This window comes from Arvicola amphibius, chromosome 12 (assembly GCF_903992535.2).
Source record: "Arvicola amphibius chromosome 12, mArvAmp1.2, whole genome shotgun sequence".
NCBI lineage: Eukaryota > Metazoa > Chordata > Mammalia > Rodentia > Cricetidae > Arvicola > Arvicola amphibius.
The window spans coordinates 21971487-21998986 of record NC_052058.2 but is presented as its reverse complement, the minus strand read 5'-3'; the positions used below and the strand labels follow the sequence as shown (position 1 = coordinate 21998986).

General features: G+C 43.3%; 1 protein-coding gene across 2 annotated transcripts; it reads left to right on the top strand.

Annotated features, from left to right (window-relative positions):
• Positions 1 to 1332: 1332 nt before the first annotated feature.
• Positions 1333 to 27143, top strand: Slamf6 (SLAM family member 6). 2 transcript variants are annotated; one of them, XM_038349474.1, is made up of 8 exons: positions 1333 to 1656; positions 14938 to 15285; positions 19400 to 19663; positions 20116 to 20229; positions 20558 to 20590; positions 21557 to 21630; positions 23919 to 23990; positions 25303 to 27143. In XM_038349474.1, exons 1-8 carry the CDS (start codon positions 1575 to 1577, stop codon positions 25342 to 25344), a joined length of 1029 nt encoding a protein of 342 aa, XP_038205402.1. In that variant the 5' UTR covers positions 1333 to 1574; the 3' UTR covers positions 25345 to 27143. The 2 variants fall into 2 exon arrangements, with proteins under 2 accessions (XP_038205402.1, XP_038205401.1); XM_038349473.1 differs by lacking the exon at positions 25303 to 27143 and having other exon boundaries at positions 23919 to 24164.
• The last annotated feature ends 357 nt before the right edge of the window (positions 27144 to 27500 follow it).

Here is a 27500-nt window from a genome sequence, read left to right as displayed (position 1 = left end):
AATTTCAATTTTAATCAGATCAGTTTTATTTATACCACACAACTGCCACTACAGCACGAAGGCACACTGTCCCATACCAATAGGAAAGAGTAATCATATCAGGATTGCCCCATGGATGCTCCGCCCACAGCTGGATCCGTCATTATTGCATGAGTCTCACCCATAGCAAGGAAGCAGGCAACTCCTCCTCTCAGATTCCTCTTTGTTTTGTTTGTCCCAGTTCAGGCACCAATTGTGACTTTTTTTTTCTGGAGAGATTTAAACAAGTATCTCTCTTCACCCCAGATTGATCATTGACAACAAAACAAAGAAACAGCCCACATAAAGTCTACATTAGTTCACTGGAGTTACCTACCTGCGCATGAGTGAGGTATTTGCATACCTGAAAAGCCCACTGCCAAAGCACAATCAATGACCTAATAGAAGGACCCACTTCTCAAATGTCCCACCACCCCTCTGCATCACCACACTGGAGACCAAGCCTCCAGAATACAAATCTTCTGGGGTCAGAACAACAGGAAGTCCTGAGCAACGCTATGAGCCAGCAGGATCTGCCTGACGTTACAGACGACAAGGCGAGCATTTTCTCAAATGCACAGACAGCTCATGATACAAGTCTCCCTAAGCTTTCTGAAGTTAAAATTATACAAAATATTTTTAAAATTTATTCTCTTATATATTACATCTCGACCACAGTTCTCCGCCTTCTTTCCCTCCCAACCCCCCCCCACACACACACACACACATTCCTCCTCGATTTCCCTTCAGAAAAGAGCAGGCCTCCCAGGGATATCAACATAGTATCTAGAGTTGCAACAAGACTAGACACCTCCCCTCATATTAAGACTGGACTATGTAACCCAGTAAGAGAAAAGGAATTCTAAGAGCAGGCAAAAGAGTCAGAGACAGTCCCCACTCCCACTGTTAGGAGTCCCACAAAAACACAAAGCTGCACAACCAGAACATATTTGTCATATGTTACATAACCACAACATGGGTCTAGATCAGTACCATGCAGGCTCCCTGATTGTCACTTCAGTCTCTGTGAGATGCTATGAGCCTAGGTAAGTTGTCTCTAGATTTTCTTGGGATGTTCTTGATCCCTCTGACGCCTGCATTCCTCCCCCGCCCCATCTTCCACAGGATTCCCTGAGTTCAGCCTAATTGTTTTTAGGTGGGGCAGGCCATCCAACCTCTGGTTCCTGGCTCTCCGGGCACTGTCAGGCATGGGCTCCCTCTCAGCAGCGTGGGTCTGAAGCTGGTCCAGTCATTGGTCGGCCACTCCCACCATCAGCACCACCTTTACTTCAACACAGACTGTAGGCAGGAAATTGTAAGTCAAAGGTTTTGTGGCTGGACTGATGTTCCAATCCCTCCAGTGGAAGTCTTGTCTGGTTACAGGAGATGGCCAGTTCAGGTTCCTTATCCCTCATTACTAGGAGCCTTAACTTCTACAAGGTATTTCTATGAGCAGTGTGTGACGGTAAAGATCAATAACCAAAGGCTTGCTAACGCAGAGGAAGAGCTCACAACACTAGAGGAAAAGGAAGTCTCAGAGACAAGCTCGTGAAAGAATGGCTGTCTCAAGGGCTCCGGGGCCTGACTCCGCCCGTCAGATCATCTGGCTGTTCCCACTTGTCTTCTGCCTCGGCTCAGGTAAATGTCTGTGGACACTGATATTGTCGCTTGTTTGAGTCCCATCTTAGGGACAGCTTGCTCAATCTAAGTCATCTAGATCGGGCTGACTGCCTGGTTCTCTGTTCAGAGACGGAGGAAGTTTGAGGTGATTTATAACAAACTGCTGCCCTCAGACTGTGGTGGCGCTGAGTTGGGGCAAACATTTCAGATGGGGCTGAGGTATGGAAAATGAGGCTTTGTAAGTCAGGACTGTTTGTGACCAGTATGTTGTGGTACAAAAATAAGTTTTGGGGGGTGGGGAGTCTTCTACATTTTAGCCACTGTGATACTATGTATGTTCAGGGGGAGGTTATTATCCTTTCTGAACTTCACCCTTCATTCAAATACTGAAAACCCAGCACAGCAGTTGGGACTGGACTGTCTGTGCCTGCTTCTTCTCCCTGCTGTCTGTTTTGAGATCAGGAAGGCTCACATCAGGTTTGAGAAGTCACAGGGTGTCCATCTGGGCTGAAGTGCCCTAGCAAAGGTGATCAAAGGTTGCTAACTCAGACCTAACTCTGAGGGAGTTCACTGGAAAAAAAAATGCTAGCATTTATTTTGCTCCAGAAATGGGCTACATATTAAACATGCATTATGTTTAGAAGTCTTATGGCATATATGTGAATTTATTCTATTAATAGCTTCATGTTAACACAAGGAACTGAGACTATGATCATTTAAATAACTTGCCAAAATTTCATTAGCCAGCAAGAGGCTGAAAAGCAAACAACAACAAAAAATCAGTTTCCTAAACCTGTCCGTAACTCAAGAAAAATCAAGACAGACTGCAGACGTAGAACTACGTTAATTGACAACAGAAATAAGAGGAAAGGAAGGTTCATTAAGTCATTGGCTAACCATTCTAAAATGCCTACTGAATGACTGGGCTGTAGTAGTTTCAGGAGCTAAGTTAGCGTCAGCAAAACTTTCTCTTCTTAAGGAATTAACACCTTGGGAAGGACGATAAGCTCTAAACAAGTAAAATGTGCACTGGCTAGCAACAAATAATTCTGAAGAAATGAGCGAGAAAGAGAGAAAGAGGAAGGAAGTCATATAGCAGACAAGACAGTCAAAGATAGGAATAGAGGTCAGCTCCACTTTGGATCTTTATGATATCAGTGCCATCGCCAAGAGGCAATTCCTGGAAGGAGCTAGAAGCTGAGGCAGAAGACTAAGGCTGAGAATAGAGACTAAGTCAAGCTAAAGAGAACAGAGGAAGGAGGACAGAACCTTGGGAAATACAAACAAGATGCAGAAAAAGACAATAATTATTCCCCTCGCGTCTGTATCACCACTTCCTGACCTGGGACAGGCCAGCAACTTGAGTGTTTAGCCTCACATTTATCGCTATAAAACGGGAAATTCCTGAGAGTCCTCTTATTAAAATCCTCTCCCCCCTCCCCCCCCCCCCGCCATCTCGTGGATTCTTCTTATAACAAGCCTGTGAGATGTGAGGCTCAGTCCCCATCTGTGGATGAGGAAACAAGGTGCAGAGCCTAAGTAACAGCCACTGCCACACAGCTGTGGGGGAGGGTGCACGTGATGGTTGACTGAATCTGCAGGAGATAGAGGCAGGTGCTCAGAAACCCCTCGGTGGAGCAGAACTGTGGTTGCCCGCCGCCGCCGCCGGGGTGGAAAGTGGAGGCAAGGCAGGGCACCAAAAACAAGGGAGCTGCTCTGGACTCGGTGAGGAAGAACTTTCTGGAATAGGTGCTGGAATAGGTGCGAATGATACGTGAAGTTAAATAGAGAGTGAATCAAAGAAACGTGGGAGGGAGAGGGAAACGGAGCAGGGAAGAGTTTAGAGTGAGCGAGCGAGGAAAGACAAGGCCGCTGTAGCAAGTATGTAGGACAAAGATGCTCTCAGAGAAGATGGAGAGAATAGCTCGCTCGCTACAGCTTTCAGGTAGGTGAGACACATCCTGATTCCATTTGAGAAACTTAGCTCAAAGACAAACCACGTTGGAAATCTAATCTTCCTTCTTTTGTGTGCACCTCTGAGTGTTTACTTATTCCTGCCCGTTTACAAATGTGTAGGAAGGACATCCACTGATTGTCTTCAATGACGGCTTCTCTCTCTACCTTTGTCTTCTGAGATGGGGCTCTCAATGAACCCGAAGCTTGCTCTTTTGGCTAGGCTGACTGATCAGTAAGCCCCAGGGCTCCTCCTGCCTCCCCAGGGCTGAGTTAACAGCACTGGCTTTACATTAACTCCCCTTGACTTTGTACTTGGGTCCTGGGGATCTGAACTCAGATGGTCCTGCTTGCATAGCAAGCACTTGGCCAATTTATGCCTCACCCCAGCCCCCTTCATTCCCTTTAACTCATTTCCTTGGGTGCAAAACTAACCTACCATGTGACCTGAGCATTGTACTCTTCAATGAACAGCAGCTGTGACTACCAGCACAAGACATGCACAAAATTAGGCCTAGCAACATCCTGTCAAGGAGATGGAGGAGGCCAATCAAGCCCACTTCTCCCTCAGGACTTTTAAGTGGTTAATGGTTGGTTGGGTAGGGAGAGACATTTTCCTCAGTGGTGTGACCTCTCCTGCCCTCCATACATAACCCCTTACTCCTATAAGCAACCCTAAGAAACTCATTGGCTCATCGGAGGGAAAAAGAAAAAAGAAAAAAAAATAGAAGACAGATTAACAGGAGTGGGAAGGGGTCAGACAGGGCACTGTGGGTAAATATGATCAAAATGTATACATAAATGAAAATACAATGAAACCTTTTAACTACATATAATTAATGATAGATCCTATCAAAAGCACTTTTTGGACCTAATCTGACATCCAGGTGTGATGGTGCCTGCTTTTAATCCCAGTTCAGGATACTGAGGCAACCTGGGCTCTACAGCAAACCAAAGTGGAAAAACCCTGAAAGCAAAGCAGCGGTTATAGAGGAAATCAAGCACCGTGGTGGATCTCAGCTACTTCTCTACTTATTCTTTCTACGTAGGAATTTGTCAAACTTTCCTGTATATATCACTGAGAATTTTACTAGAATGGAGACTCTGAGGGAAGCTGTAAACATCTGCACTTCTAACAAACTCCCAGGTGCTATCAGGGTTGCCTGCCCAGGGACCGCACACTGAAACGGGTGCCAGAGGAAAATAGGAACTAATTCTTGGGGTGAATTTGAAGGATGCAGATACAGGTGCTGTGGGGCCCAGGGAAGAGCAGTGGCCAGATGGACATATGTGGCTGGCTCTCAAGTCTCCCTTCCCTCCTACCCTCTTCCCTTCCTTCTCTCCTCCTTCCACTTATTTTGCAGCTAAGGATCCAACCTGGAGCCTCAAGCATGCTACCATTCTGCCACTGAACTACACAGGCAGCCCTGGTTCTGAACTTTTTGAGACAAAAGTGTGTATGATTCTACGGCTAGCAGATTGTTGTTGTCTAATGACGCCCCTCCCCCGAGTGTCGTTATCTTCTCTTTAACAACCATCAGCTGTTCAAATGGTTATTTTACCTCATCAAAGGCAGAGTGCTGTTTCATATCTTGTTATTATGCTCAAATACACATGATTTTCCATTGCTCAGACTCTGTGTTCTGTCGTGTTTCTCTCTCCCCTCCCCCACACCCCGTGATCTCTACCCTTCCGGGCCTCACACCTCTCCACTCTGGGTCCCTCACTCCAGATCTAGCTTAGATTCTTTCCTTCACTCACGCTAAGGCCTTTGGCTTTTGTTTCGTTTTTTTAGTGTTTTGTTTGTTGGGTTTTTTGTTTGGTTGGTTGGTTTCTCAAGAAAGGGTTTCTCTGTGTAGCCTTGGTGCCTGTCCTGGACCTCACTCTGTAGGTCAGGCTGGCCTCAAACTCACAAAGATCCACCTGCCTCTGCCTCCTGAGTGCTGGGATTAAAGGCATGTGCCACCGTTGCCCAGCTGGTTTTTTATTTTCGAGATGAAATTCACATAGCACATGTTCTGCAATCATCACTTCGATTGTTTTAAAATGCCCATCGCTCAAAAAGAAAATTCCAAGCTGGGGATGTAGCCCAGTGGTAGAGTTTGCGCTTCAAGACCTTTGGATAAAACCAAGAGAGAGAGAGGAGAGAGAGAGAGAGAGAGAGAGAGAGAGAGAGAGAGAGAGAGTGCTGTTCTTCACCTCCCGTTTTCCCGTTTCTTCTTGTCCCAATCTCCTAGCCAACCCTAGCTTTCTGCATCCATTGAGCAACTAAATGAAGGTATATAATGGCTGACCTACTGTGTCCCATCTAACAGAATGTTGAGGATCTGCTAAGACATTGTGTACTAACATCCTTTGATATACTTTTTTTAGTTTTGATATAATAGAATTTACCTATGTTTTTCTTTCAGTGTGTTTTTAGTATCATATCTAAGAATTCATTGTCCAATTCAAGATCGTTAACACTGGCCCCTGTGGTTGTTTATAGTTCAGATCTAGAGCTTTGTGTGTGCTAAGCAAGTACCCTGCCACTGGCTGTATCCCCAGCCCAACTTTTCTGTTTTCTTCTACAAGTTTTATACATTTAACTCTTACAAATACTTGACATAGTTTGAGTTTTGCTTTGTTGAGACAGGGATTCACTAGTCTTGGCTGACCTGGAACTTGCTATGTAGACCAGATAGGACTAAAACTTATAGAGATCTTCCTGCCTCTGTCTCCAAATGTTGAGGCTGATGGCATGTGCCACCACACCCAGTTATAGTTTAAGTTGGTGTGAGAGACAGGAATTTAGCTCCATTCCTTTGTATTTGTCCCAGCATCTTTTCTTTTCTCTTTCCTTCCTTCTTTCTTTCTTCCTTTCTTCCTTTCTTTCTTTCTTTCTTTCCTCTTCCTCCTCCTCCTCCTCCTCCTCTTCCTCCTCTTCCTCCTCCTCCTCCTCCTCCTCTTCCTCCTCCTTCTCCTCCTTCTCCTTCTTCTTCCTCTTCTCTTCCACAAAGATAGCAACTAATTCTTTTTCACATTCGGAAATACTTAACTGCCTGAGTTGTATTGTTTTATAACTGAAAATTTTGGTTTGTTAAAGGGACTTGAACAATTACTTAGTATCAACCTTTTTTAGCTTTAAAACTAAAATAATGGAAATTTGATGCTAGGATCTGTCATAGAAGAAAGAACATGTGGCATTTGTCTTCCTGGGTCTTGATTATTTCATTCAAGAAGATTTTAGTTTTACCCATTTTCCCTACATTTCATAATTTCATTTTTTATAAATGAATAAAAAGTCTGTAGTGTATATATATGACATTTTAATTATTTGCTCATCTGTTAGTGGTCATCAAGGATGAATCTGTTTCCTAGCTGTGAACAGAGCATCAGTGAGCATAGTTGTGTAGGTGTGGAAACCTTTGCTATTTCTGGACCATATGCGAGTTCTGTGTTCAGTGTCTTTGAGGAACCTCCACTCCACAGTACATTACATCCCCACTAATACTGCACGAGGTTTCTCTTCACCCACATCTTCATTTGCAGTCATTTGTGTTTGTCATGTTGGCCACTCTGACCGACCTGAAATGGAATCTCAGATGGGTTTTGATTTTCATTGCCCTCGTGGGAGAGGATATGAACACTTTTTTAAAATATTTATTCGTATTCTACATTTCTCCTTTTGAAAATTCTCTGCTCATTTCCACAGCCTGTTTTTGATTAGGTTGTGTGGTTTGGGTGTTCAGCTGTTTCAGTTCTTTGCATATTGTAGATATTAATCCTCCACTGGGATAGAGAGTTGGTAAAGATTTTCTTCCATTATGAAAGCTGCTTTGACATTTGATTAATAGACTCATTGTTCTATAGAAACTTTTATTTTCTTTGAAAGTTCCATACATCTAGCCAATGTGAACTGGTCGCATCCATTCACTGCTTCCTTTCTCCTATTCCGCTTTGGCAATCCCGCCCCACTTTGCCTGCCTCTCGGCTTCATGTTATCCTTCTTCTTCTTTTATGTAGGCTGCCATTAATGAGCCTCTGAGTCCAATTAGTGCTGCCCATATGCATATGAGCGTGTGGCTAACTACTGGGGCATGAACAACCTATTATCAGCCACATTCCCAAAAGAGAGTGACTCTCTCTCCCTCAGCAGCCATCATCTGCCATCAGCCCCTCTGATATGTGTGAAATTTTGACCGGCTTCTCTTCTGCAGGTAACCACAGCTGCTGTGAGTCATTATGAACAACGTCCCTTTCACATCTAGATGGTATTTCACGGCTCTGCATTCTTTTCTCTTCCTCTTCTTTGAGGTCCCTCAGCCTTGGATGGTGAGAAGAAGTTGGTATAAATGACCCATTCACAATTGAGCACCCAGAGTTATTTATACCCAGTACTTTGGCTAGTCATGAGTCTATGAATTAACTACCAGTTGCAAAAAAAAAAAAAAAAAAAAAAAAAAAAAAAAAAAAAAAAAGAAGCTACCCTGATCAAAGCTGAGAGCAGCACAAATTTGTGGGTATAAACACAAATGTTTAGAACTCAGTTTGACGACTGAATGAACATTTAGCAAAATTCTGCAAACAAAAGTAGGTACCCTCTTCCTTGTCCAGCGCCTATGAATTCCCCCATTAAAGTCCTCTCACCATGCTAACATACCAGGCACAAAATCTTTCCTGTGCAACAGGCCTTATATCTGATCATAAAATAGTTGGTTTCCCCCCTGCAACAGGCCTTATATCTGATCAGAAAATAGTTGGTTTCCTCCCAGAACCTTTGATGCTACTATTGAACCAAAAGGCATACCTTGCCCACATGTCAGTGTTGTAGCACACAAGGTCCAGCACTGAGAGAATATTGATATCTTTCTCCCTCAGAGCTTGCATAGCACCTTCTGGAACTATGTAAGTTGGCCAGCAGCAAGAGAGGATCCTGGTAAGTTAGAGGTTGATTTCACTATATCCTGTATCCAAAATGAGCGGAATCTTCAGCAACAGAGTCTTACCATGTTGTTATGGTGGGCAACCAAGAGCCATTGCAAATGCCAGCATCTTTGAGTCTCCGCTAGGATCTCCCTGACCAAAAACTCATATGGGGCATCTGTGCCTGGAACCGAGATGTTTTGTGGGGTATTGTTGATGCTTCTGTAACCCACTGAGTCCAGTTAGTGCTGCCTGCTAGGATGTTGACCGATTTTGTTGGCTTGATCTTGTGCAAGTCACCATAGCTTGCTGTGAGTTCATGAGTGGCACTGTGGTGTCATGTCTAGAAAACAGCATTTCTTAGCATCCCTCCGCATTCTCTGCCTCTTCCATTCTTTCCACATCATCATCCCTGATGTTTCCTGAGCTTTGTGGGGTTGAAATGATGTCCTGTTTAGGGATGAGCATTTACCAGTCATTTATTCCCACCCTTTGACTATGAGTCATTACATTAACTCTTGCCCATGACAGAAGCAGTATCTCTGGCCAAGGTACCCCTAGCTATGTTGTTCTTCTGGGTCCTATTGTAGGTGGAATTTGTTTTCTTCATCTCCTTTCTAGATTGTTCTTCATTGATAGTGTAGACAAACACTAGTTTTTGTTGGGGTTTGTTTTTGTTTGCTTGTTGAGACAACTTCTCTCTTCATAGCTCTGGGTATCCTGGAACCCACTATGAAGACAAGGCTGACCTTGAACTCACAGAGATTACTTGCCTTTGTCCCTCCCCACCCCAAATGCTGAGATTAAAGGCACGAGCCACCATACCCAGCCAAACTAGTTTCTATATGTGTGATCTTGTGACCTGCAATTTTGCTGAATTCACTTATTAGCTCTGGTTTCTTTTGTGTATTCGTCAGGAATTTCTGCTTACGTAGCCATAGCATCTATGAGCAGGAATCGTTTTACTTTTCGTTTTTTACAATTGATATGCTTTTTGTTTCTTTTTCTTACCTATTTTCTCTGGCTGGGCCTGCTAGAATAACACTGAATAGAGGTGGTAGAAGTGGATCTCATTTTCTCCCAGCCTTAACTGGAAGACATTCAGTCTTGCGTATTGTCTTAGCCGGGGTTTCTGCTATTGTGATGAAACGTCATGACCAAAACACGAGTTGGGGAGGAAAGGGTTCCTTTGGCTCACACTTCCATATCGCTGTTCCTCACTGAAGGAAGTCAGGGCAGAAACTCAAACAGGGCAGGAAACCGGGGGGGGGGGGGGGGGGGGGGGGGGGGAGGGGGGGGCAGGATCTGATGCAGAGGCACCATGGGGAGATGCTGTTTACCGGTTGGCTCCTCATTGCTCAGCCCTTATAGAACCAGCCCAGGTGTGGCACCGCCTATAATATGTTGTCCCTCCCCCATCTTTCACTAACTGAGAAAATGTCCTACAGGCCTGCCTACATCCCTCTCTCATGGAGGCATTTTCTTAACCGAGAGTCCCTCCTCTCAGATGACTTCAGCTTGTCTCAAGTTGACATATAAGTATCCAGCACACATATTAAGTAGAATGCTAGCTGCAGGTTTTCATAAATGCCTTCTCATAAATGGTTTTTATCAGGTTATAAATGTCCCCTTTCGTCCCTAGTTTCTCAAAGAGTGTTGTTGGGTTCTCTCAAATCCTTTTCTTTATCAAAGGAGGTAGTATGTCTCTTTTTTTTTTCCTTTGTTTTGTTATTATCCATATATTACATTGTTTTGTTGTTATTTTGTTTTGTCTTGTTTTTTGTTGTTTTGTTTTTGTTTGTTTTTTTTAAGACAGAATTTCTCTGTGTAGCCTTGACTCTCCTGGATCTCGCTTTGTAGACTATGGTGACCAGTGTACTGGGATTAGAGATCCCAAGTGCTGAGATTAAAGCCACCACTTCCCAATTTGCATCATCTGAGATAAATTTCATTTAACCACGATGTATAACCTAATAGTGTTGTTCAGTTTGGTTTGTTACTATTTTGCTAAGGAATTTTTCATATTTAGTACCTAAGTGATTCTCAGCCTGTAGGTCACAACCATTGGAAAACACATATTTCCGATGCTCCTAGGAACCCATAACCATAAATTTATTTTTGTTGCTGTTTCATAACTGTGATTTTGCTACTGAGCAGAGTCTCAGTTCCTAACACCCTCAGAAATATGTGTTTTCCGAATGTCGCAATCCATATAATGAGAATCGCTGGAGAGTTAGGATTTTTGTTTGTGTGCTTGTTTTCTTTTTCTTTGACTTTCCTGCTGTCTTCGGCTTTGTTAAATTATTGACTTGAGATCTTCCTTCTTTCTGACTGTAAGCATTCAGAGCTAGAAATGCTCCTCTGTTCCGTGCTTTGGCTGTACCCCTATGTTTTGGCATGCTGTGCTTCCATTTCACGCCTCCCAAGCTACAGTCTAAATCCACTGATTTCCTCTGTAGTCCATCGACTGGTTTACACAATGGAGTCTAACTCCCACATTATTTGTGCATTGTTTGTTTATCTTTCTGTCTTTGATTTCTGGTTTTATTCCATAGTAGTCAAAGAAGAGTTTTTCTATTATTTAAGACATTTAGAATTTTTTGATACTTGTTTATGCTTTCATATAGTCTATCTTGGAGAATGATCCAAGAATACTTTCCTTCAGGACCTATCCAATCAATTCATCTTATAACCTTGAGATCAAGCTACATGAAGTATCTAAATATCTTCCTTCTCCTATAAATCTCTTAAGGTCTTAGCCTCATTCTTGCTTACCTGGTTGGAAGAAGACCTCCATTCAAAACTGATACCACACTTGTTCTTCTGAGCCCCACTTTGGCTTCCTCCTCAGAAACAGCTCTCTGTTTTCAACATTCCTTTCCACCGTATCTTTAAAGCCATTCTCCATGTCCTGTTCCCTTTTCTCTAAATTTACCAATGGCTCTTGCTATCCTTTCCCTCATCCCACCTCTACCTAAAAGGTCTACCCTATATTTCTCTTCCTTTCTCTGTCAACTTGCTCAATAAATCAGTCCCCACTTCTTTCACTCTGAATTCATTGTCTGGGAAGTAAAACAGCCCACCATATCTCTTTTGCCTGTGAACAGACCTAAGTGTTCTAGGTTAGAAACACCAGATCTCTTGTGACTTTCCATTCTTTTTCAGAGTCATCTTAGGCCTACCCATGACTTATGCTTCCCGAAACACTGTTTTCCATATACTTTTCTACTTCTCCAAAGTATGCTACATTTACTAATACCTTACAAAGTCAATTCCCACTGGTCAAGTGACCCATTAAGACTTTCTACATTCTAATTTCAGTCTACATAGCTTTCGTTGAATACTCTAAAGCAATTTCTGGAGGAAAAACGTTAAGTCAGACACTATTCATGTTCCCAGAAACATGTCATCCATTGGTCGGAACATGAAAAGTATGAGATCATGTTTCCTGGTTTGCTATCACCAGAGAATATCAGCACCCTCTCCATAATCCAAGTGGTCCTCCAGTGATTTATAGAGTACCAAAGGAATGCTTTCTATGTATCCTACCGGCCCCCAACATGCCAAGTAGCCTGCCACAGCCAGAGTCATTTTGAAGCATCTTTCCAACTTCTTTTTTTTTATATTTCCAACTTCTATCCTGGCTCTACTCTTCCATATTTACTGCCAACAGAGCACTTAGACATCCTAGAATGTCAGTATCCACACCAAAGGTATTGGTCCAGAGTGATTAAAAACATGTGTCCAACCCAAGAAAAAAAAATTCTGTGTTTCCTCTGGGACAAACCCCATCACCTAGTGATCTTTTGAACATGTTCAGTAACTTTTAATTTTCATCTTCATGCACTACAAGCAGGTTGGCTCAAATCTAGTTTTGTCATTATTTTGTCTTAGACCTGCAGGGAACTGCTCTTACTGTTCCTTCTGCTCATGCACCTCTCTGTCTCCAGCATAGCTCCTTTCTCCTCCCCCTGTACCGCTGAAAAGTTCCACAAACAGAAGGAGAGGCAAAGAGGTATTCCAGCAACCTTTCAAAGACAAGTAACAACTTCCCATGTAGAAATAAGGGGAGAGCATTTCAGACAGAGGCGACAGTCATGCAAAGGCAGCAGAATCGTCTAGGGAATTTGCACATCACTGAGCAATGGGAAAGCCCCTGCTGTCATTCAAAACCTTCCTACAACATCATGTTTTGTGGCTTGTTCCTTCCTAGCTGTCCCTGGTCCATCATTCACTATCTGTGCTTCTGTAGAGCACATATATACCTCCATCAACTCATTATTTATTGACTGGAAATTGTGCTAAGCAATAAGAAGAGTACATAAGAAACAAGCGTAACGCCTGCTCTCATTTAGCAAGAAAAGGAGGAAATAATACCATAATTAAAATAAAGGAAAAGAGTACTCAACATAGATGGTATGACAGTGGTGTTCAGACAATGCAGAGGCACCGAATCCCGAGTCAGTGCCTACTGTCCACATCATGGCTACTCATTCACCTGCCAGTCCTCTCTGCCAGAGAGTGAACCAGCAAATCAGGACTATCGTGTTCATCCATACAACATATGTATTCCCCAGATCCAGACCAGAAGCAAACATATGAAAGGGAATTAATAATATGGTCTGGATGCCATGATTTCCAAATTTTACCCACTAAATTAGTACAAAACTAAGTAAATCGTAGAATATATTTATTCTTTTTAAATAAACTAATAATTCAGGCATAGTAGCACATGCCTGTAATCCTAGACCTCAGGAGTCTAAGGCAGAGGATTGCCAGTTTGAGGCTAGCCTGGGCTACATTTAAGACCTGTCTCAAAAATCACAATTACATTGAAAAGTTTTGATCTATAAAATCAAGGGAACTTAAAGGACTCTGCTAGGCAGGGGAAAGAGGAGTTCCTGGTGAGTCCTGTGATTCCTGACAGTGCAGTCTTGCTTGGTTTAAGCAGAATACTGCTTGAGGGAGCCTTTTGGACTCAAGACTTTGCGTGTTATTTCTTTACTCGTGTGGTTCTGAGAGGAAAGCGAGGTCGAGACGACAAATAGCCGTGTGCCAAGAGGCTGATGGGAAACAAGCCGTGCAGAAGGGGATGTGCGATGGCAACGCGGATGTGCCTGGAAATCCTATGACCGCTCAGAAAAGAAAGCAGAAGTGCAAGGTCATGTAAGAGCTGAGTAAGGGTCAGGATCCTCGGGGCCACCCCATGAATACACACATATGCAACTCTTCCCTGGAAAGTAAGAGACACCGCCGCCCCCGCCAAGAAAATTGGCGTCCCAATCATGTTTAGGTGTTGACGGATACCACACACTTCCACAGATCATATCGTTGGTCAAACACTGTGCAGAGTGCTAAGGGTTGGAGTAAGAGAACAAGCACCGTGAGACCAGCAAGCAGAGCGCTAGAAAACAAAGTGACGGCGCTAGGAATTCATTGACTCTGAAGAAGCATCCATCCTCTCTAAGAGCTGTAACCATGGGGGTGGGGTGATGACTCAGCAGTTAGAGCCTGGGCTGCTTTCTCAGAGAACTCTGGTTTGCTTCTCAGTACCAACAAGGCAGCTCACAACTGTCTGTGACTCCAGTTCCAGGGGCCCAACTCCCTTTCCTGGCTCTGCTATATGTACAACGAAGGACCATTAGCTAACCTCTCTCTATCTCAGTCTCTTTACCCACAAACAGACATTTTTTTAATCTGCCTCAAAGACAGTTATCAACATCAAATGATGATGCAGGCAAAGAACAGCACATGCAGTAAATCCCTATTATTGGCTTTCTGGATTGCAAAAGCATGCTACATAGACAGACGTTAGGTAAATCCTAAATGACTGGCCGTGCCAATACTGCCATCAGCAAAGACTTGCAATTGTTGGAGTTTGTGTCCAGGGGTTAATAAAGTTTCTTATCCCTCTCACAGATTGGTGCCAAAATATTTTAAAGGCTTAAGGGACTGGAGAGATGGCTCAGGTTAAGAGCACTGACTGCTCTTCCAAAGGTCCTAAGTCCAATTCCCAGCAACCACATGGTGGCTCACAACCATCTATAATTAGATGTGGTGCCCTCTTCTGGCATGCAGGCATGGAGGCTGAACACTGTAATAAATAAATTATTTATTTATTAATTTATTATTAATAAATAAATCTTTTTTTTAAAAAAAGGCTTAAGGTCACTAAAGATTGACCAGCCAGGGTGGAAGTCGACCATGGGTCAGAATCATCTATCTAGACCAGTTGCCTATTGACCAAGACCACCTGATATTTTGCTGGAGGTGGAGCTATTAGGAGTGTCCACCACCACACTTGTAACGCTTTTTATCCCCATCACACCTCTCGCTTTCCTCCAAAGAGCTTAAACAGACTGGCAGAATAAACAGAAAGGATGCAGAAATGGAAGGGGCTGTCAGGAGCAGTTTTATAGTCTTCTCCTTCTGTGTTTACAGGGAATGAAGTTCCACAAAGCAGCGCAAGCCCAGAGGTGGTGAATGGTATCCGAGGGGGGTCTGCAACTCTTCTTCTAGAGCTTCCAGCAGGAAGGAATGCCAGTGTCATCGTCTGGCAGCACCGAGGAAGAGAGTCGCACGACACTCCAATCCTTATCATCCAGTTAAACAAGTCTGCAAGTCCACAAATCACGAGAACCGATCCAGAGAGGGGAAAGCGACTGAACATTACCCAGTCCTCTTCCTTACAGATCAGCAACCTCACAATGGCGGACGAAGGATCGTATACTGCACAGATAAGCACAAACTCCAGACAGTACTTGTCCAAGTATGTTCTGAGGGTCTTCGGTGAGTCCAAATACGGCATTCGATCACATATAAACTGAAAACAAATCCAAATCATGAATGTCAACCCTGTGTGCCAACAAGAGTGTACTGTATGTAACCTAGGGATAAAGAAGGTGGCATTTGGCGTCACCGCGAGGTCCAGAATTAAAGCAGTTAGATAACGCTGCACCACTAAATAGCAGCAGAGCTGGGCTAGACACTTATACCATGTGGCTCTCTACACCAGGCACTTCATTTCCCCCTTTCACCCAGAAAGATAGAGTTCATGGAAGCAAAATACTGCCCTTGCTCCTTACAAAGGCTCTGTGAGCTGTGCACAATCCTATGCCCAAAGCCTGGGCTTAGTCACAGAAGGTAAGTGGTGGCACTTCCCTCATGACTGACCTGTCTCTCGCTATACAAAGGCTGAGCTGACCCAACAGGGTTATCTACTCAGGAAGTGCTCTGCACAGGTGAGCCAATTAATAGAAAAACTAATAGAAAAATTCATAGGAAACTTTTTCTGTCAAGGTTATTTCATTTTTCATTTCTAAGGGTTATTTTCTCAAAATGGCTATTATTGATCACTAATCAAAAAAAAAAAAAAAAACAGCCTGCCTTTCTAACTGGAGTGATGATGTACCTCTAATCTCTAAACCCAACATTTGGGAATTTGAGGCAGGAGGATCAGGAGTTTGAGGTCAGCCTATACTTCATAGCCAGACTCCCTAATATTAAATAAATAAATAAGCCTAAATAAATAAGCCTACCTCCCTAATATTAAAGAATGAACATAATTTTCAACATAAAATTATGGAAATAATGAGATACTTTATTCATCTAAACCATGAAAATAGGCTACTAGAGATGTCCAGAAGTGCCAAGGGTGGCTTTAGCAGCAGCGTTTTACAGGAGACCCAAGCACGAGATTGGCTACCTAGGGGCAGTGGTCTTAGTTAGGGTTTCTCTCACTGTGAAGAGACACCATGACCACAGCAACTCTTAGAAAGGAAAACATTTAATCAGGGTGGCTCCCTTACAGTTCCGAAATTTAGCCCATTATCATTATGGTAGGAAGCATGGCAGCATGCAGACAGACATGCTAGAGAAGGAGCAGAGAGTTCTTACACCTTGTCCCACAGGCAAGTTATCTGAGATTGGGCATATCCTGAGCATAAGAGATCTCAAAGTCCACTCCTACAGTGACACCCTTCCTCCAACAAGGCCACACCTACTCCAGCAAAACTGCACTTCCTAATAGTGCCACTCCCAGTGAGCTTTGGGGGGCAATTACATTTGAACCACCACAGGCAGTGAGATGGCTCAGTAGGTAAAGGTGCTTGCTGCCAAGCCTGATGCCCTGAGTGTCTGATTTCTAGGACTCAGGTGGAAGGAGAGAACAGACTCCTGTAAGTTGTCCTCTGATCTCTTTATGCATACCATGGACTCATGTACACACACACACACACACACACACACACACACACGAGAGAGAGAAAGAGAGAGAGAGAGAAGTAAATAGTTAAATTAACTAAATATTAGTTCATCATGAGGTGTAAACCTTTAATCCCAGCATTCTAAGGGCAGGAGCAGGTGGATCTTTGTGAGTTTGAGGCCAGACTAGTCAGTATAATGAATTCCAGGACAGCCAGGGCTATGTACAGATAACTTGTCTCAAAAAAAAAAAAAACTAAATAAGTAAGTAAACATTAAATGTTATTACATTTTTAAAATAAATATGTGAATGGATTCCATACTAGACAACTCTAAAGACCACTGAGATTCTATAATTTCTATCTACTGAAGAGTCCACAAGATCTAAAATTCATTTAGAGTCCTTTAGCTTGAGATGTGGAACTCTTTAAAAGAGTTTATTTATTATTTATTATTATTATTTATTAGTTTATTTTTAAAAATAAAATATCTCCATAAATTGTTTACACTTTAACCTCCATATCCCCTGACTATTTGATGAGTTCGCCTTGTTACATTAGTCAAAGTCCCGTCACTGGAAAGAACATGACACGGAACAAGTAAACATGCCTGAGGAAAAAATGATGTCTGGAAATTTCCTGAACAGAGAATTCCTCGACAAGGGGCCAGGTAGCCTCAGGGCAATGGATTTGTTTGCTGAAATAGCCCAAATAGAATTTCACAAGGCTCATGGCCTAAATAACAAGAATCTACTCTTGTGAAGTTCCAGGTACAGCCAGATGCCATCCGTTCTTTGTGTCGCTGCTTCTGGTTATCATAGATTCCTTGGTGTTCCTTGGCCATGGCTACATCAGTCTGGCTCCGGCCTTCTCCACTCTCTATGCCCATCTTCTGTTTGTCTCAGATGTCCTTTTGCTTATCTCTTAGACAGATACTTGTCTTTGGAAAATCGGGGATGACCTTCTCAACTAGTTTATATAAAAGTTACACAGACCTTTTTTTCAAGCAAGATAACCCAAGTCTGGAATTAAGACATGGGTGTCTCTTTAGGGCTGTCCTCATTCCAGCCATCAGAGTCAGGACCACCCTGGCTGATTTATGCTCATCAGGACACTACTAGATTTATGGAGAGAACTGAGATGCACACAACAGAAAGCCTGAAAATAGTGCTGCCTGCCAGGCTCTATCACATGTGCTGAGACACCGTTATTTTGACACTACTGAGGATACCATAACGTCTACAGCAGCCAGGCTCCTTCCACTTATGGATAACCCATATTCAGGGCTGCCTAGAGCACCTTCCCTACAAAGACTCATATACCTGGAGATATGTGATCTGTATTTCAACCTTTTCCTCATCAGTGCAAAGGAATTTCCTAGGATACAGTACAGATTCTGTATCTCAAACACTGACCAAGCACTCTGTATGTGCTAAGATAAAGTAAAAACTTGACCTTTTAGATCGTTCCCAATTAATCAGGAGTAACTGACTAGAGTTTAGTATCGGATGTGAAGACGTGTTTAGTTTATTCATTGGATAACAATATTTATTGCCATGGATAATGTACAAGGCAGTCTGCTATGCAACTAGAAAACATCGATAAGCAAAACAAAGGTCATTGCCCTCATGAAGCTTATAGTATGCTGTGAGTGCTAAGGAAAAAAGGCATGGGGCATAGGGGTGCCAGGAAACAGGGCAGGAGACATGGTGCTAGGGACCAAAACTAGACCCTTGAGCAAGCTGGGTAAATGCTCTATCACTGAATGTCCACCAGGCCCAAGGTATCATTTTAGAGGAAGCAATCAGAATGGGCCTCACTGAAAACATGACGTGACATTTGAGTCAATATCTATTGGTATTAAGAGAGTAGGCATGCAGATATGCCTTCCTCCTCCCCCCAACCTCTCTCTCCAGACAGGGTTTCTCTGTGTGTACCTTTGGCTATCCTGGAACTTGCTCTGTAGACTAGACTTGTCTCAAAGTCACAGAGAGTTGCCTGCCCCTGCCTGCCAAGTGCTGGGATTAAAGGCGTGCACCACCACCAACCAGTTCTTTCTTTCCTTATGTTTGTCTTACTTTCACTGTTTCTCATGTCTGACTGGCTGGTGGCTGCCTAGTTTCTGGCCCTAGGCATGTCCCTCTCTTTCTCCCGCCTTCTCTCCTCTCTCTCTCTCTCTCTCTCTCTCTCTCTCTCTCTCTCTCTCTCACACACACACACACACACACACACACACACACACACACATCTATATTTGTCCTCTTACTTATTCTCCCTCCTTGTCAGCCCTGCCTATCCCTCTCCTGCTTAGCTACTGGCTGTTCGGCTTTTTATTAGACCAATCATAAGCCTTAGGCAGGCAAGGTGAAACAAGTGCAGCACATCTTTACATAGTTAAACAAATGCAGCACAAATAAATGTAACACATCTTTATATCATTAACAAAGGCAGCAGAAACAAATGTAGCACATCTTTGCCTAGTTAAAATAATATCCTACAATGGTCGTGTGTCCTTTTTCTTTTTCATGTGCATTGGTGTTTTGCCTGCATGTATGTCCAAGTGAGGGTGTAACTAGAGTTATAGGCAGTTGTGAGCTGCCATGTGGGTGCCAGGATTGAATCGGGATCCTCTGTAAGGGCAGTCAGCACCCTTAACCATTCTAGCCCAAGCCATGTGTCCTTAACTAAGTCTTTTTACACAGAACGACTGAGTAACTTAGAAGTTATCAACCACACTCGCCTGTCTGAGAACGGGACCTGCGAGATCCACCTGACCTGTACTGTGGAGAACCCAAATCATACTGCCTCATTTGGGTGGCAGGCCTCAGGAAACATCTCATTAGGGGACCCAAATCTCACTGTCTCCTGGGACCCAAAGAATTCTCGTGACCAGAGTTACACCTGCCACGCTCAGAACCCTGTCAGCAATCTGTCTGTCTCTGTCTCTGCCCAGAGTCTTTGCACAGGTAACACCTGCCTTGGGTTTTTGTGGAAGCTTCAAGCAGCTGTGTAGTGTTATAGCATGGTTTTACAGCCTGTGTGAATGACTGGACACTAGCAGTGGGAGGAGCCAAACTCCTGCGGGAGAGGGACAGGCAGGCTCTAAAACTCTGTGCCTCTCAATAGTGTCCGCCTTTCCCTTCCCAAGTCCTCTTCCAAGAGCAAGGCCTTAGGAGCCAGGATGACTTTCTCCCTCCCCCAGTGCAGCCCCCAACTGTCATGCCTCCACAGGGGTCCCCAGAAAGCCTGACAGGGCCCCAAACTAGGAGTATAAATGACCCATACCCAACCCCTGTAGGCAGCCCAGAAGAGACTCAAGAGGGTCCTAAAACAAGCTCAAAGGATCCCCCAGTTTATGTATCCTAAGAGGTTCCACTTCTCGTTTTTTTTTTTTTTTTCTTCTTCTTCTTCTTTTCAGGTGTTTTAACTAATGAAAGTCTACACCAGTATAAAGAATGGCTTTTTGGTCTTGTGCCTATAGTCACCATATGCATAGTTATATGCGTATGTAAAAAAACAAGAAAAAGAAAAGGTAAGTGTTCCATCTGCCTTCTTCTAGCTCCTCTAAGACTTCAAGTGTTTAGAGTCTGGTTGCCAAGGGTCAAAGGAAGGTGGACACAACCTCTGGCTATTTTAGTGTATTGGGATAGCCCCTGGGGTGTGGCCAGACATCTGTTAATATTTCAAGGGAGGTGTACTACCGAGAAAAACAGGACCCAGCCTTGGGATCCACTTGCTCACCCGCCCTTCTTTTGGGTCCTGCTGCCTGCATCCTCTGGAAAGACGCCTGTTGGGGAAGGAGGGAGAAAGCTGTCCTTCACTGAAGTCCTGCGTTTCAGCTTCCTGCTTTCGTTTTTCAGGTTCTCTTTCTCTGGGTAGAAGACAACATCCAGGTGAGCATCCGGGCTCTTAACGACAGAACTTAAAGCAGACAGGAAGAGATCAATGGAAGAGGAGAGAGAGGGGCTGGACAAAGGGCTGAACAGGGAGAGAGGAGAGAAACCAGACCATCCCTGGTCCGCTGGAGCCTATGGTGTCTGACAGTCTGGTTTACCGCCATGGTACCTGTAGACTTCCTCCCAAGCATGTGAGGGACATCACAGTTTTCTACAGCAAGGTCAAGATCACTCACTTCCTTTCTGATGAAGAAAATAAGTCCCAGTGAAGGGGTCATCCATGGACCACCCACTGTCACCCAGCTTGTGTGGGACAGAAACAAGGCCTGAGCGTGAAACACTCCTAACCAGACTCCATGGCTGTCCTGTTGATGTTCAGCCAAGGTTTAGACCCCAGTGAACTGGCGCCATTGAAAAATACGGCGTGGTAAAGAGATGGGAAGGCAGGCTCATTTCCTGAGTCTCATCCCACGGGTGACAGCTTCAAGATACCATTGTTGAAGTGAGGGCACCAAGTCACAGGTCAAAACACTTGCATTCCAGTTCCTGTTTGTCCCACTGTTTCCTGGGTGACTTTGTACAGGTCTACCAAGTTCTCTTTAGCCTGCAATTCTTCCTCTCTAAAACCGTCAAGTCTGACACACTGCCTGTGAGAACAGTGTCTCCAGGGATCCCGTGGGTGGTGGTATTCAGTCCTTCACGTGTTCAGCATGGGGAGTTGCCGAGACTCTAAGTCATAAGAACACCAAGAAATGAGGTTAGAAATAGACCATATGAAAGTTCTTGATTAGCCCAGAACTCCAAAGATTTGGAAATAGGGAGGGAGTCCCTAAGGAAGAGCAAGCTAGAAAAACTGATTTGGGGATAAAAAGTGCTCTGGGGGCCGGCAAGACCTAAAGTCCTGTAGGAAGCAGCCACCGCAGTCCTACGGCTGACAGCCGTACCTTTTTGTATTAACCATAGATTCCTCTGAGAACACAGATACTCCAGGCTCTCCAGGGAACACTGTGTATGTACAAGTCACTCACCCAGTGAAGGTAAGTCCTTTCCACTCTGTCCTCCACCTTGTGTTATTATTTTGGTTACTCGTAAACCTGTCACCATAATCATCAGCATTTGTTATTGGAGAAGACAACGACAGGGCTGACCATCCCAGTATCAGCAATGATCACCCCCAAGGGAATGCTTACTTCTACTTGCTTCCCAGTGTTCTCAAACTGCTTAATGTTCCAGTAGGGCTTCCCTTCTGGGTAGGGACAACCTGCTTGGAAGTACAAATTACATTTCCTCCCCTTTCCCTTGCTGCATGTAGCATGACACTCGACAAACACTTGAAGAGAACAGAAGAGATTATACCCTAGGATAATCCCAGGCTCATCCAGGTACAGAGATGCTAGGAGAGCCTGAGGTGGTCTCTCAATAAAAGAGGGGAGTAAGTATCATAACCCCTCCACAATAAAGGAAACTAAGGCATGAGAACCCCCACATAATAGGATGACATTGGTCAAGTGCCAGGAAGTCCTCTGTCCCCACTACCTATGAATAAAGCACGAAGTCTATTTTATACTAGTCATAAAAACTCAGTCAGATATAGGGGTTAATGCCAAAGATCAGAGAAGCAACGCAGCCAACAACTAGAGAGTTCTTTTACCTCTACCAATGCTCAGGTTAAAGGGGAGATCCTGTCCTCAGACTGCACTGCTCCTCAAACTGCTTCAGACTGACCGCCTCAGACTGCACTGCTCCTTGACTGGATGCTCCTCAGACTGCATCGAGCTCCTGTCTCCTCCTGCATTATATTCCTCTCCCGCCCAACCATATCACTCCTGTCTCCTCCTCCCTAGTGCTGGGATTAAAGGCATGGCATCCCAAGTGATGGGATCACGTTTGTGTGAGCTCTGTTTCTCTTTTAGACAGATTCAATCTGTGTAGCCCAGGGTGGCCTTGAACTAACAGAGATCCCTCTGCCTCTGCCTCTCACGTTCTGGGATTAAAATATGTGCCACCATTCCCTGGGCTCTAATGGCTTAGTTCTGCACTCTAATCTTCAGGCAAGCTTTATTTGTTAAAGCACAAACAAAATATCACTACATATGAATGAGGCAGTTGTGAAGACATTTCTTTTTTCTTCTTTCTTTTTTGTTTTTTGTTTGTTTGTTTTTTTGTTTTTCGAGACAGGATTTCCCTGTATAGCTCTATCTGTCCTGGAACTCACTCTCTAGACTACACTGGCCTCAAACTCACAGAGATCCACCTGCCTCTACCTCCCAAGTGCTGGAATTAAAGGACTGTACTGCCACCACCTGACAGGGGACGCTTTTCTAAATATCTAGATATACTGGTCATGTTTTCTGAAAAATAAGTCAAAAGAGCTTGGCATTCTTGAAACAATAGAAGCAACAGCCCAGCTAGAAGTCTTGGATTCTCCAAGCAAACACTCTTGGCTGAGATCATCACGGGCTTTGGGAAGTAGGCTCCTGAAAGGGAGGACAATAAGGGACATTCACACCACTTACTCAATTGCCATTCCCAGCTCCTGCTGGGAGCAAGCTCTCCAACAAACCCAAGCTCAAATGGCTAACCCATTTGTCAGCTTCTTTTCAAAACAACAACAACAAAAGCATTATACCTTGGATGGTTTCTGGGATCTTAATTATTCTCTAAATATTCCTTCATTAATTTAAAGTATCAAAACATATCAATGGGTCATCTAGGGTCTGGGATTTCTGCTGTTACTACTGCTTAGTGTATCTTTAGAGAGTCATTCTTAAAACTAGGAGTTTCTATACTTCTGGTTCCCTACCATGACCACAACAAGGTGACTGGGCCATTAGAATTACAGGGCTAAATGGAGCAAGCAACGTGGGTGGCTCCAGGTATAGCTAATAAAAACTGAGACAAAAGATATGACGCAATAACTGTCTGGCATGTAAGTTCTTACAGATAGAGGAGTAAACATAGAATCATATGCAACACAAGAATGTTTCCATCCCTTCACAGGAGGTCACCTTTCTGCTGCTCTCTGGTTGGGGCCTTTGTATTGCTGGGATGTTGCTCTTATATTTAGTTTGCTTTTCTGCTTCTCTTGTATTTTTGGTTGTGAGCCTAGATTTTAATGGCTGAGCCATTTCTCCAGCCGCTTTTCTACTTCTCAAGAAATGTTACTAAAATCTCACAGGTTTGAACCGGTAGAGCTTAGTCCCCACCTCCTCTTGGCATACCTCTTCTTTCTCCTCGCACTGCCTTTCCCCAAAATATGGGTATGCACAGACCTGTCTCTGTGAGAGGCGAATGCATATAACTCTTTTGTTTTTCTTGTTTACAGGAAACGAAAATTCCAAAATCTATAAAAAATGATTCTATGACAATTTACTCCAAAGTTAATCATTCCAGAGAGGTAAAATCCATGGCTGCTTTATCTTCTTTGATTTTGGATGAGTGAATATGTGTGTAATGTAATGTATGTTTGTGATTGTGCTCATGTGTGTGAGAATGGGAACATCTCCATCCAGTGCCCTTCCCTACCATTCTCTATCTTACTCCTAATAAACAGTGTCTCACTAAACCTGAAGCTAAACCTGTGGCCAGAAAGACCAAACAATCTTCCTACCTCTGGTCCCTAAAGTGCTGGCATTACAAGCATATGCACTGCTTTTTACATGGGGACTGGGGGTTTGAACTCAAACCCTCATGCTTGCTCAGCAACCTCTCTTATCCACTGAGCCATCTTGCCAGCCCCTATATTCATGTATTTTTTACTCCTCTCCCAAACCTTCAATTTTGCAAGTGAAATGTAAGGTCCATTTTACAGATATCCAAATACCACAAGAAAAAAAAAAAAAAGAAAGTCTTGGAACATTACCAAAATATAAAAAGTCATCTTGGGGCTAGTGAGATGACTCAGTGGGTAAAAGGCAGTTTTCACCAAGCCTGATGACCTGAGTTCAATCCCCAGGACCCACATTGTAGGAAAGAACCAACTCCCACAAGTTGTTCTCTAAAGTGGAAACAGACACACACACACACACACACACACACAGAGAGAGAGAGAGAGAGAGAACAGAGAGAGAGAAGTATACACACACACACACATATATACACACACAAGCACACAATAAATAAATAAAGTGTTGAAATTTTTGGTTATCTTGTATTAGGATCACCTATTATAATTAACCTACTTGTTCTTTAACGTAACCCTGCCTCATGCCATCAGTAGCCCTACTATTAGACCAGCAGGGTGTTGGAGGAATGTCTATATGTTACTTTCATTATTAATAAAGAAACTGCCTTGGCCCTTTAAGAGACAGAAAATTAGGTAGGCAGAGTAGACAGAATAGAATTGTGGGAGAAAGGAAGCGGAGTTGGGGAGATGCTTCAGGGAGTTGCCATGCCTCTCCTCTCCGAGATGGACGCAGGTTAAGATCTCTCCTTGTAAGCGACCACCTTGTGGAGCTACACGGATTACTAAATATGGGTTAAAGCAAGATATGAGAATTAGATAATAAGAGGCTGAAACAAATAGGCCGGGCAGTATTTAAAATAATACAGTTTCCGTGTAATTATTTTGGGTAAAGCTAGCCGGGTGGCAGGACACAGCCCGCCGCTCCATCTACAGCAGGGCTCTTGTGTTCTCTCTGCAGTCATGGAGGGTAGGCTATGCCTACCTATTAATCTACTTCTTTTCTTTTCTCAAAAAAAAAAAAAAGCCCATTTCTCCCAGGATGAATACTCTTAAGGACATCAAGTAAGTTGGTGGAAGGCTTTAAAGGAGTTCAGGCAAAGAACATCTATTGACCCCCTGGCCCCCTGGAAGAGAACAGAGAAGCATGGTTTCCTGCTGGCAATGGAATCTGAATATCCAGGGATATCACATCAGACTTGACCCTGCATACATAGGTCAGAGGCTTGACGAGTAGCAAGATCTCCAGTATGGAACCCCGAAACTGCTTTTCAACCCACTCCAGGACAAGTCCTGTCTTGGATAATACACCCACATGTTGCCTTCTCTTTGACAACTACACAATCTGAGTTTTGACTGACAGATTATAATTCTACAGGTAATCATTTCTCTCCTTCTAAAAGGCAAGCAGGATGTGATTGGTTGGAGAGAGAACATGGTGTTTTGGTTAAGTATGTAGTGTCTGGTGCTGAATAGGCCCACACTCATGTCCTATGAATCATTTTTACTAGACAGGCCTCCTGGGAAGTTTCCTGTGTTCTTGGTGCTTTAATCTCATAGCCAAAAAAAATGAGAGGAGTAATGCATCGATAGGGCCTATTACTCAAGCCAGAAATCTGAGCCGTCCCTGATTACAGCCTCTCTATCACCAAGCCCTCACACTCTACCTCCAGAATACAGTAAACATGTCTGTCTCTTTCCAACTTGTAGATCATCCTCCTGTATCCGACCGCCCCACCTGGAGCCGAATACTCCAATAACCTCTAAACATTCCTTCTAATTTTGTTCTTGTCTCCCTGCAACCCATGGTCCAAAAGACAACAAGCCCAGTGTCCCTAGTATAGACCAGCTCTTTCTCTTGTCTGCTCGTAACCCCACAGACTGCTCATTGCACTCAGTGTGAAAGCCAGTCTCCATGACCCAAGATGGTCTGACTCCTACTCAGACTCTGCCAGCTGCGCTCTCCCTGCTCTTTCTCTGTTTGGCCTTTGTGATCTTTCAAGTCCCCTAGGAGAGAAGAACATTCTCCATATTACCATCATTTGCATCTGCCTGAAGATCCTCTCTCTGCCTATTGGGCTCCTCCTGTTCTTTAGACTTCAGCTTAAACGCATCAACTTCTTCCCAGAACGCTCTGCTCTCCACCTAAAGTGGGTTTTCTTATCATTCATTCTTTTAAACCTTCCATGTTGTTTATCACATGTCATTTCGTATTTATTTTTATTTTCAGCATCTGTTTCCCTCATTAGAATTTAAGTTGGTGGGATCAGAGACAATAATTATTTTATTGCTAGAACAGTGTAAGTATTAATTAATTACATTATAAGTGTTAATTAATACCTAGTACATTGTAAGTGTTCAAACAATATTTTTAGTAAATATATTTGTAATGGTTTTGTGTGGTAATTAAATAAGACAATACAGTTGGCTCTTCAACTGTGGGTCTGCTTCTGTGTATTCTATCAACTGCAAACTGAAGTATTTGAGAAAGAGTTGTATCTGTACTAACTATATACGTGTGTTTTCTTATTATTCTCTTAAGGTAGACATAGGTTCTATACTATCTCATTTTATGTGAGGGACTGGCCTCTAGGGTTAGCCTAGAACCATCTCCCAGGAATACAAAGGATGACTATAAACTCTTAGCATAGTGCCTAGCACATTAAAAAAGCTCAAGAAATATCCCGTCTAATTGCTAGTAGTGCCATGTGGTAGGGCTCTCCTAGAATCCCAGAGTTTGGATAGTGGAGTCAAGAGAATTCAATGTCATCCTCAGCTATACAGAAAGTTCAAGGTCAGTCTGGGCTATGCGAAACCTTGTCTCAAAAAGAAATTGATCATTGATGTTATCATCACTATTAAATTTCATTCTCCTGAAGTCATAGAATCTTCTTGAATAACTTAAGGCAGAAGAATCCTAAACTCAAGGCCAGCCTGGGTTACATAGAAAATTCCATGACCATCTAAGTTACATAGCAAGACTCTGTCACAAAAAGTAAAATAAAACAAATGAGAAGAGAGAAAGCATAGTACTTGAAGGCATTTCTTGCCTTTACTCAAGTTTCAAATTCTCTTATTTTACCCTATGTGAAGAACAATGTTCCTCTGTCCTTGAGAAGCATTTTTAGAGGGGGAAGAGGTTCTAGTATTTCTTTTAGTATATTTCATTTTTCTCAAAAATACTAAATGTGCTTTTTGTGAATAATTGACATACTCTAAAACTTC

Bases quoted from the DNA above. Each gene is read 5' to 3' on its own strand.
- Slamf6 (XM_038349473.1), top strand. From the start codon at position 1,575: ATGGCTGTCTCAAGGGCTCCGGGGCCTGACTCCGCCCGTCAGATCATC. The intron at 15,286-19,399 runs GTGAGTCCAAAT...CTTTTTACACAG, and splicing joins GTATGTTCTGAGGGTCTTCG to AACGACTGAGTAACTTAGAA. The intron at 20,591-21,556 runs GTGAGCATCCGG...TATTAACCATAG, and splicing joins GGGTAGAAGACAACATCCAG to ATTCCTCTGAGAACACAGAT.